Source organism: Equus quagga, chromosome 3 (assembly GCF_021613505.1).
Source record: "Equus quagga isolate Etosha38 chromosome 3, UCLA_HA_Equagga_1.0, whole genome shotgun sequence".
NCBI classification, from domain to species: domain Eukaryota; kingdom Metazoa; phylum Chordata; class Mammalia; order Perissodactyla; family Equidae; genus Equus; species Equus quagga.
The window spans coordinates 4,843,048-4,854,513 of record NC_060269.1 but is presented as its reverse complement, the minus strand read 5'-3'; the positions used below and the strand labels follow the sequence as shown (position 1 = coordinate 4,854,513).

The 11,466-nt window shown below is 49.2% G+C and overlaps 1 protein-coding gene across 1 annotated transcript in view; it reads left to right on the top strand.

Annotated features, from left to right (window-relative positions):
• CASP6 (caspase 6) overlaps window positions 1–11,466 on the top strand; it is a 32,626-nt gene that overhangs the window by 19,030 nt on the left and 2,130 nt on the right. Inside the window, exons 4-7 of the mRNA XM_046656393.1 lie at window positions 7,010–7,052; window positions 7,581–7,727; window positions 8,168–8,244; window positions 9,348–9,523. Coding sequence (XP_046512349.1) covers window positions 7,010–7,052; window positions 7,581–7,727; window positions 8,168–8,244; window positions 9,348–9,523 — 443 coding nt within the window. The remainder of the gene's footprint in view (window positions 1–7,009; window positions 7,053–7,580; window positions 7,728–8,167; window positions 8,245–9,347; window positions 9,524–11,466) is intronic.

Below are 11,466 nucleotides of genomic sequence, written 5' to 3'. Positions count from 1 at the left end.
AAAAAAAAAAAAAAAAAAGCAAGCAAAGCCATCATCTATAGACCCCAATCAAAGTCCGGGCCCGGAATTTCTGCATGATTCCTTCCTCCAATTCGCTCTGCCTGTGGAAGCCGGACCTGAAAATCCTGGAGTTGCTTCCAGTTTACTTTGGCCTGAATCCCTATGCCAACAAAGAGGGTGGAGAGTAAATTATCACAAGTCCCATAAAGTGACTCGCACGGGGGAAAGGACCCCAGGGGCAGCCGGAGCGCGCAGCACGCTCGGCGCCTCTGCGGGGACGGGGCGGGGGCGGGGGCGGGGCGCCCGGCATCGGGACCCGCCGGGACTCCCCGCCCGGGCCGCCGTCGGTCCCCGGGGTGGCAACGGGCCTTTCCTGGGGGCCGGCTCGTCTCCAGCGCCCGGCCGACGCGACCGCGTCCCTGCGCCCTCCCCCGGCTCCGGATTGGGGAAGCCGCGGCGGGGGCCCGGCAGGGGCGCGGAGGGGCGGAGGAAGGGGCGGGGGCTGCGGGCGGCAGGAAGCGTTGGCGGGCGGCGGGCTCGGCGGCCGGAGGAGCTCGGGGTGCCCTGCAGGTAGGGCCGGGGCGCCGGGCGCGCGCGGGGAGCTGGGGGCGCGGCGGCCCCGCTCAGGGCCGGTGGCGGCAGCTTGGCTTTTTGGTCCCGAACTGCCGCTCGGGCCCTGGGCGCCGCGTCGTTGCGGAGCGGGCGGCGACGGTCGCTGGGCGTGCCCGGCCGCCTTTGTCCCCGGCGGCCGTCTCTGCCCGGCGGCGGGCCCGTGCAAGCCTAGAGGCTGGCTGGCGCTCCTGGCGCCCCCGCTTGCTCCCAGCAAAGGTGGCTCCGGGAGGTTGGATCTTGTTTTGTCTTCTCACTTTTAAGTAAAGAGTGAACACAAGTAGTCGCACGCAGTCCTCCCGGGAGCGTGGCCAGCGCGCGGGGCGCCCGCACTTTGCCCGGAGACGGGAGTCGGGCCTGGAGGGACCTGCAGCTGCTTGTGGGTGTGAGCCGAAACCACAGCAGCTTTTCTCTACGAGATAATCACCTCTGCACGCTACTTTGGAACATTCTTCCCTATCACTAATTATATCACTGATACGGTTTAGAAACTTCGAGACTGGCTGTAGTAAAAGAAAAAAAAAGTAGAAGCGGGCGCGGTCTATGCAGAGTGCCTTTATTTCACAGCTGTTTTTTCCTTTCTACACGTGACAAGCCTTGCCCCAGAGGCGAGTTGAAGTCCCCGTGGTCGCTCAGGGTGGCCATTTCCATTTTGGAGCAGTGGTGAGGTGGGAAGCCGGCAGGGGTCGCTAGCCACGCACCTCCTCTTGCATCGTTCTCATCTCTTCCTGACCTTTTCCTGCCTGCTGCTTCCTTTTTTCTCCACTCCACCCCTTTTCCAGTGTGTCCTAGGCCTGACATGGGTTACTCCACACAGGATTATTAAACAGATTGGGATAGGGGATCTGGGTGGATTTTCATAGCCACTGCAGTGGATGAAGACGCCGACAGTGCCTACAGAAGAAGTTTGGGGAAATGAGCACTTAGTTTGGAAAGGTAGCTGGTCTCTGGTGGGAGGAGGGTTAGCATGGTGAGTGGAGCGCTCAGACTGGAGGCTCCACAGGTGGGCCTGGCTTTCAACCCCACCTCCACAGCGCTGACCTTGGACAAGCCTGGCGCACTTTGTCCCTGCCTCATGGGGCTGTGGAGCTGAGTGAGATAAAGTATCCATAGTGCCAGGCCATCAACAAATGGGAGCTGGTAGGATTATCCGGAGGGATTCTCAAATAAGGTGAGGAAAAGGAGTGATTGGTTTATAGAAATTAGACTGGCGTAAGGAGCAAAGAGGTGGTGTTGCATTAGGGGGACAGGAATATTGCTTACATCAGAAGCTATGAGGGGCCGCCCCGTGGTGCAGCAGTTAAGTGCGCACGTTCTGCTTCAGCGGGCGGGGGTTCGCTGCTTCGGATCCCGGGTGCAGACAGTGCACTGCTTGGCAAGTCATGCTGGGGCAGGCGTCCCACATATAAAGTAGAGGAAGATGGGCACGGATGTCAGCTCACGGCCAGTCTTCCTCAGCAAAAAGAGGAGGATTGGCCCCAGTTAGCTCAGGGCTAGTCTTCCTCAAAAAAAAAGAAGCTATGAGAAGTGAGAGGAGGTCAAAAGTCAGGTTTAAAGATGGACCCATTTTTGATCAGTAGATTGCAGATGAACAGGAAGTGATAAATCTGTTATATCGGATGTCTCCTCCATTGAAATTTATTTTCCCCATGTCAACAAAGCCATCCACCTTGTTAGCCAGCTTATTTGCATCCATGCAGTGTAATGATAGTTGTTGAAGTGCACCCCTGCTCAAGCTTGCCTGCTTGGGACATACAGCTTGGAGTGACTGTGACGGTCACGATGTGTTATTTTCTCTGGAACGTGGGTAAAATTGATCAACTCCAGAAGAGTATTGGAACTGAGGTCCTAACCTTCTATCTCCATGGCTTTCTGTGCTGATTCAACAAATTGCTAGAAGAGAATGGCAGCTGGACCTGGTCGTTCATCGGTGTTGCAGGGCACAGGTGTACATGTGTGTGAGAGTGAGGGCGAGGGTTGGAGCTGGCGAGGACCGGAACTAAAGTTTTCAGAGCCCAGTTTCTTTCTACATCCATAGTATTAACAAAACACCAAAAAGCTTTTTAAAAACCTCTCGCTGAGATGCTGTATCTGTTAACTTTGAAATTGAATGTCATTTTAAGCCAATTATCTTGATCTACTTAAAACTAGCTCTCATTCCTAAATCTACAGATCTTGACTAAGCTATGGCAATATTTGAGACAACCCAAATGCGCATCTTAAATTACATCCAGCCAGGAAGAACTAGAAGCTCCTTCCCTAGACTATGAAAAGCAAACTTTAAAGGCCCAGTGGCGTGTATATCTCCCATGCTTTCACCCTCGAGGACTTGAGTTAGTTTGGTTACCAGCCATTTGACACAGCTTCTGCCAGGTGGACCTCAAGCTGCCTTAGGTTTATGAGCCAATATGGTGCAAAAGCTGGAAGAGGTGAGCTGCTGGATCTGCCAGTACTTCATCCCCATGGAAGAGATTCAGTTCTTTCCAACCTGAGCAGGTTTGTGGGGGGTGAAGAAGGTGGCTGGCTTTTAGATATGGATTTAATGTGTTTAGTTTGAGTTATTCTATTTATAGTATAATTAGTTTAAAGATAAAGAAGTGAGGTTATTAAAGGAGGCAGATCCTGGAACACTTCTGAAAATGGGAGGAGAGAAAATCCCTGCACTGCCTAAGTAAAGCAGTGTGGGGATAGAAAGGAACCCCAGAGAGCAGTGTGTGGGGGAGGAATGTGCTCAGTAGATCACTGTTTAAAGTAGGAGGTATCCAAGGTAGAGCCGTGTGTGGGGGAGGAAGTAACCCTGGTAGACGGGGTGTGGAGTAAGAAGTATTCAGGGAAGAGCACTGTGTGGAGTGGAAAGTATTCCAGGTAGAGCAGTGTGTGGAGTAGGAAGTAGTTGGTATATCAGTGTGTACAGAAGGAGGTCTTCTGGGTAGAGCAGCGTGTGAAATAGAAGGTGTTCCGGGTGGAGGAGTTTATAGGTTAGGAAGTATCCCAGGTAGAACAGTGTGTGCAGCAAGAAGTATCTCAGTAGGGAGAGGAGGTAGACCAGTAGACCAGTTTCTGGAGGAGGAAGTATACCCAATAGAACAGTGTGTGGAGCAGAGAGTATCCTAGTAGAGCTCTGTGAGGAGTAGGAAGCGTTGCTGGTAGAGTTGCAAGTTCCCTGTGGAGCAGGTGTGTGGGTAGAGCCGTGTGTGGAGGAGCAGGTGTGTGGGTAGAGCCGTGTGTGGAGGAGCAGGTGTGTGGGTAGAGTCGTGTGTGGAGCAGGTGTGTGGGTAGAGCCGTGTGTGGAGCAGGTGTGTGGTAGAGCCGTGTGTGGAGCAGGTGTGTGGTAGAGCCGTGTGTGGAGCAGGTGTGTGGGTAGAGCCGTGTGTGGAGCAGGTGTGTGGTAGAGCCGTGTGTGGAGCAGGTGTGTGGTAGAGCCGTGTGTGGAGCAGGTGTGTGGTAGAGCCGTGTGTGGAGCAGGTGTGTGGTAGAGCCGTGTGTGGAGCAGGTGTGTGGTAGAGCCGTGTGTGGAGCAGGTGTGTGGTAGAGCCGTGTGTGGAGCAGGTGTGTGGTAGAGCCGTGTGTGGAGCAGGTGTGTGGTAGAGCCGTGTGTGGAGCAGGTGTGTGGTAGAGCCGTGTGTGGAGCAGCAAGTTCCCTGCAGAGCGGTGTGTGCGGCAGGAAGCTCCATGTGGAGCAGTGTGAGCAGTAGGATGGTAAGCTGGGAGGGGGAGGAGGGTGTGTTAAAGAGGCTTTGACTCCTAAACTTTAGTGCGAGTGAACGTCGCCCTGTTGAAAATGTAGATTGTCGCCTCTGCCGGATTCTGCTGTCAGTCTGGTCTCGATCAGGCCTGTGCATATCAGCCAGGCCAGGAATTGATGCGAAAGATTGAGAAAAGCTGATGGGAGGCCCCTTGGACAGGGGACACCCCTGCGGGTCCAGCTGGCTCTTGTGTGCTGGGGACTCCAGGAGGAAAGGCGAAGGCAACCGCTTCGGCCCAGTTCCCGCCCCACCCTCACTCCCCGGTGGATTGTCACCGGTGGGAGCCAGGAAGTTAGAACAGTCAGGTGTCAGCGAGAGACTCTAAGGAGAGAGGGGCACAGGACCCTCCCGGCTAGGAGGGGATGGGTGGTAGTTGACCCCTTCAGAGACCAGCTGAGAGGTGCATCCTGCTGTCCTGTTAAGACTTCTTTACTCATTGCTTTCTCTCTCCCCTCCAATCTGTTACCAGGTGAAAACAGATTCGTGGGTGTATGGGCCCTTAACTTAGAAGATGCTAGACTTGTGCTGTCCAATACAGAAGCCACTGGCCACATGTGGCTATTTAAATTAAAATTAATTGAAATTACGTAAAATAAAAAATTGAGTTCCTCGGTTACACTAACCACATCTCAAGTGCTCCACAGCCGCATGTGGCCAGTGGCTGCCATATGGGACAGCGGGCATGGAGCAATCCTGTCATCGCAGGAAGTTCTATTGCACGGCATCCTTCTGGGGAGTGGAGAGGGATTTGGTGAAAGTTGTCCCGAGGGTGGGGAGGCCCGGTCATGGATGGGGAGCACAGGGTCCTCATCATAGGGTGATGAGTGCAGATGTGTCATCCAAGAGATCCAAAACCCAAGCTTTCGGGGCTGGCCTAGTGGCATAGCAGTCAAGTTTGCACTCTGCTTTGGCGGCCCAGGGTTCGCTGGTTCAGATCCCGGACGAGGACCTATGCACCACTCATCAAGCCATGCTGCGGCAGGCGTCCCACATATAAAGTAGAGGAAGATGGGCACAGACGTTAGCTCAGGGCTAACCTTCCTTGGAAACAAACAAACAAACAAAAAACAAAAAATACCAAGTCTTCATCCTGCCCCCTTCCGCCCTCCCCCCAAACTTCTCCCTCCTCCTGGGAGCAGGGTAATCCAGTACTAAGCACAGTTTCAGTTCTCCTGTATGACTGAATTCCTTCGGTTTCAGAGAATATTTGCAAAATACTTTCTGCAGAACAAAGCAATGTCGTATTTCATTTGGGCTCCATAATCCCAGAACTGTGTTACTCTGGGCATAGTTTGCAACGAATGCGTTTATGTGATATTTTCTCCATTTCTCTGTATAGTATTCTTTGCTATTTTGTGGGTAAGAGCTGGGAGTGAGAAAGAATTGAGCTGTCAGTTATGAAGCAGCTTCCTTTCCTTTTCCCCTTTCCCTTCTTTTCACGTACTTTGCCCTTTTGTGTGTGTGTGGTAACATTTTATAACATTATATAAATTTCCGGTGTACATCGTTATATATTTCAGTTCCTGTGTAGACTACATCATGTTCACCACCCAAAGACTAATTACCATCCATCCCCACACATGTGCCTAACCACCCCTTTCCCCTTCTTGCCTCCCCACTTCCCCTCTGGTAACCACCAATCCATTCTCTGTTTCTTTGTGTTTGTCATTGTTTTTATCTTCTGCTTATGAGTGTATTCATACGGTATTTGACTTTCTCCCTCTGACTTACTTCACTTATCATAATACCCTCAAGGTCCATCCATGTTGTCACAAATGGCCGGATTTCATCATTTCTTATGGCTGAGTAGTATTCCATTGTGTATGTATACCACATCTTCTTTATCCATTCGTCCCTTGATGGGCACCTAGGTTGCTTCCAAGTCTTGGCTATTGTGAATAATGCTGCAGTGAACATAGGGGTGCATGTATCTTTATGCCTTTGCGTTATCAAGTTCTTTGGATAAATACCCAGCAGTGGGATAGCTGGATCATATGGTAGATCTATTCTTAATTTTTTGAGGCATCTCCATCCTGCTTTCCATAGTGGCTGCACCAGTTTGCACTCCCACCAACAGCATATGAGGGTTCCCTTCTCTCCGCATCCTTTCCAACACTTGTTCTTTCCTCTGTTGTTAATTATAAACATTCTGAGGGACGTGTGGTGATAGCTCATTGTAGTTTTGATTTGCATTTCCCTGATAGCTAATGATGTTGAGCATCTTTTCATAGGCCTGTTGGCCATCTGTATATCTTCTTTGGAGAAATCTCTGTTGATCTTTCGCCTGTTTTTTAATTGGGTTGTTAGTTTTTTTGTTGTTGAGATGTATGAGTTCTTTGTATATTTTGGATATTAACCTCTTATCAAGATATATGGTTTGCAAATATCTTCTCCCAATTGTTAGGTTGTCTTTTCGTTTTGTTGATGGTTTCCTTTACTGTGCAGAAGCTTTTTAGTTTGATGTAGTCCCATTTGTTTATTTTTTCTATTGTTTCCCTTGCCTGGTCAGACGTGCTATTTGACAATATGCTGCTAAAACCAACCAAAACAGGAGGGCCTTAGAGTGTGGGAGTCAAAGGCACGCGGGAGTTCCTGTTGTGTTTTACTTCCATGAGTCAAAAAGTAAATTAACAAAAGTCAACTTTTTTTAATAGGTGAAGAACAAAACATGACCGAAATAGATGCCTTCTATAAAAGGTAAGACTGTACCCTTTTTAGTAAAGGTCTCTCCCTTCGGTGACCCTGATCAGCCTGGAGAAATCAAAGCAGGAAGGGGACCTGGGAGCCGTGAGGAGAGCCGAGGGTGTCCGGGCTCTGCATTCGCAGAGTTGCGTGTAGAGAGGCAGGTGGGTTGCTGCCCTGGTTGTGAAAGGACCTAGAGTGATGTTCAGAATATTTCACACTCGCTACGGCGTGAGCCCCAGAGTTGGGGCCTGGGCCAGGTCCTTGCCGTTGCTGGATCCTGGGACCTGGGGGATACGGATGCACCAGGACTGGTGGTGGCTGCTCCAGAAGCCGCTGTTGACCAACTGGTACAGAGGTGTGTCAGGACTTTGCCTGCTAGTGTGGCCGCCAGGCTTTCCCGGCGCACGCTGCGGCATGTCAGCCTGGCCCAGGAGGAGGAAGGGGCGGGTCTGTATCTCCCGTACACATCTACCTTGGGCTTGCAGGAGCTCAGTATGTAATGTGACTTAAAGTGATGTTTTTTAAACTTTTCATTAACAGAGAAATGTTTGATCCGGCAGAAAAGTACAAAATGGACCACAAAAGGAGAGGAATTGCTCTAATCTTCAATCATGAGAGGTTCTTCTGGCACCTAACCCTGCCGGACAGGCGGGGCACGAGCGCAGACAGAGACAATCTGATGCGCAGGTAGTAGTTTTATCCATATGTCAAGATGATGAGCCATGTAAGCGATAACACGAGTACTTAGCAAAACTTGTCAGCGCTGATGACATAACAGAGCAAGAGTGCTCGAGGGTGGGCCTCACTGGGCACAGCCTCTCTGAAGAACTGGCCTGCGTTGTCTTCCTAACCCTGCTCTGCTAAATGTTAACGGGCCTTGTGTTGTTACAAGTAGATTTGCATAGTCGACGGTAATATTCTAACTTGAATCGGTTATCATTTTGAGTAAATTTTTTCCTACTCTGGGTGATCAAGAAAACCATCATCATAATTTTTGTCTTTCTCCTCAAAGAAAAGTCAATTGATGTGCCATAAAAATGTGTATAGATTCCTCAGATAAGCAGAGATAAGCTATTTGACAACTTCAAATAGCTCGTATGCTAATACTCAGTTTCATTTATTCCCAGGTTTTCAGATCTGGGATTTGAAGTGAAATGCTTTAATGATCTTAAAGCAGAAGAACTGCTGTTGAAAATTTACGAGGGTGGGTAGTTTGCCTGTGCATCCTCCTCTGATGGGATTGAGTCCTTTAATTATCCTATCTGGAAAGACAGGTCCAGATAAGTAACTGTGTTGCAAAAAAGTCTTATCAGTTAATTTAGCGTGGGTTGTAAGTTTGGGTTGTGCCTCTGCTTATATGTTACCCCCCAGATCTGAGACCCTTGCAAAGTACCAGGCCTCCAGAGTTTATATTTAGCATACCACTAGTTACAGTCCATTACTCCAGAAATAAATGAAATGACATTTTCATTTGGCAATAAAAGTCTAAAATCCAAATACTACAGATGCTGGGCAGTCATTTTGTGATGGATTCCTTCCACACCCCAGTTTTCTCCTGGCTCCAAAATACTGTTGATTTACATACGTTTTCTCCATTTCTACATCACTGCAGTCAGTATTCTAACAACTTTACGTACCGTGTGCCATGGATTTTGCAAGCTGTTTGCCAGAGGACTGTTACCATATTTGCGTAATTACTTAAACTTTCCTCCGAGCTCTTCTTTAATCTATGAACACTCAAACGGGCTGCTTGCCAGTTTTCCGCCTTGCTCACAAGCTAGAGAGGACATCAGTCTTGAGTCTCAATGCCCTTGGAAGCCTTAAGTGCTGTGGACATACCGTGAAGATGCTGCGTTCATCGGAGGTACAGCAGCACATCAGCTTGCTAAGTACCACTTTCTGGGCCTTTCCAGTCTGCTCCAGGAAGCGCTCTGCTGACTCAAAGAAACTTTTATTGCCAAATGACTTGGCTCTTGAAGGGGGTTCCCCATAATAATCTTTTCATGTTTTCATGTCATTATTCTGTGTTTCAGTAAAGCAAATGAAATCAGTTCTACACTCTATTACTTTGAATTTTAATAATTTGGATTTTTAAAGATCAGATAGAGTATGGTATAAATTATTGTTTGATTGAAGACTAACATAAATTGCATATTATTACAGATATTTTACATTTATTATAAGAATAACAAATTTTCCTCCCCCCCAATCATATGTCAGTATTCTGGTATTAGTAAATTGAATATTTATATGGAGATAATAAGCATCTTATTTTCATTTCTGTGTGAACTTTGGGGACCTTTATAGTGTCAACCTCTAGCCACGCAGATGCCGATTGCTTCGTCTGCGTCTTCCTGAGTCACGGCGAAGGCAATCACATTTACGCGTACGACGCCAAAATTGAAATTCAGACCTTGACTGGCTTGTTCAAAGGAGACAAGTGTCAGAGCCTGGTTGGAAAACCCAAGATATTTATCATTCAGGTAAGACTGACTATGTTATTGTCTTACTTACAAAGTCCATGGTTCTGTAGATGTGCTTATAGAGAATTAAAGCCAATTTCAAAAGTAACTTCTCCAGTAATAGAAAAGATCCTTTTTGAATCCTAGTCAATCAGAGTTGCAATTTGAGCTATTAGGAGTAATTCTTTATTAACACAAAGAATAAATAATAAAGATCCTCAGTATCTTATTACTTGGATTGATATTTGAAATGGCTCAGAATAAACAATGTACTACTCCCTGGCCAGCCTGGTGTCAGGGCAGGGCCAGCAGAGGCGTCTGCCGGGTGTGGGGTGCGACGCAGGGCAGCTGCTCCGACCTGGTTTGCTTCTTCACGGCTGCAGAGCGCGTGTGGCGGGGGGCGGGCTGCAGGCCTGCAGGCTCTAGTCCTAGCTTGCCTCGGCCTTTCACACTTCCCCTTAAACCAAGATGCTGCGTGCCCCCTGCCAAATTGGTATGAGGGATAAAAATATTTTTTGGCCTGATTAGCATCATTTATCACATCAGTGAGGGTCTTGAATGAAAAAGAGAGCAGACTCCTCGTGTGTCAGAGCTGCAGTTCTGTTTCCACCAGTGGCAGCGAGGACATTTCACGTCTTGCCGCCAAGCCTTGAGGGGAGGGAGTGGGGGCCCCGTAAGAAAAGAGTTAAGGACGATTCCCTGGTTTCTCCTTTGGACAACTGCATTGGGTTCTCGTGGGACAAGCAGTTGGAGATACAGCTCAAGAAGCTAAGATGGGCAGCCTGAGATGGAGAAATAAATTGGGGGGAATCAAGAGACGGATGGAGATGGAAGCCATGGGAGTAGAGGAGTTTACAGCCTGTCGAGCACAGCCTGAAAAATGAGTGTAAAGCAGAACTGAGGACACCAGTGAGGTGGGAGCAGAGGAAGGATGCTGAGGGGGTGGGCCAGAGCAGGAGGAGAGACACCAGGAAAAATAGTGACACGATGGCTTCGTGAACAAGGGAGTGGGCAGCCTGTCACAGACAGAGAACTGGAAATAACTATGAGCTGCCATGGGACGAGAGCCACAAGGGAGCTACGTGTTGCCAGGTACTTTATTTCTGTCTGCCTCGGTTCCTCGCCTGTGAGCCTGGACTACCACAGCACTGCTGGTGGGGCTAAAGCGCCCTGGCCTGGCAAACGGACACCCTCAGGCCGGTGCTAGCACGTGCAGACCCTCGGTAAAGGTGGGCTCTTACTCTCGTTGCGAGGGATGGCGTCAAGGTCCAGGGTTCTGTGTTCTAGTTAGGCAGACAGTGGAAAATAAGCTCTGAAAATAAGCCTGAGAATGCTAAGTCAGATTGAAGTCTCCCTGTGAAAATACCCCTAATAACTCAGGATGTGACTAGATTTGGAGACAGGGCCTTTCAAGAGGGAATTAAGGTGAAATGAGGTCAGCTGGGTGGACCCTAATCCACCATGGCTGGCGTCTTTATAAGAGGAGATTAGGACACAGACACACACAGAGGAAGGACCCCGTGAAGGCACAGGGCCAGGGTGGCCCCCTCCAGGCCAGGGAGAGAGGCCTCAGGGGAAACCAACCCTGCTGACCAACACTGTGCCCTCAGACTTCAGCCTCCTGAACTGTGAGAAAGTGTCTGTTGTTGTTCGAGCCCCCACTGTGTGTGCTTTGTCCTGGCAGCCCTCGCAACCTTGGTACAGTGAGCAAGCAAGATTCCGTTCTAGCATTATAAATAAATGGTCAGTTATAAGCTCTAAAAGAAACAAAAAAGTCCTCAGTGATTTCAAAGTTATCAGTTAAACAGAAGATCCCTAATATCGTGAGGCCTTCCACACATGAATTTAGGGGCACAGAATTCAGCCCATAACAGTCATTTAGGAAAAGAAATTAGGTTATCCTTTGTGAGAGTCAGAATTAGTGGGTAAGAGTGTGAGATCCCACTGTGCAGTAGGAGCGTGGG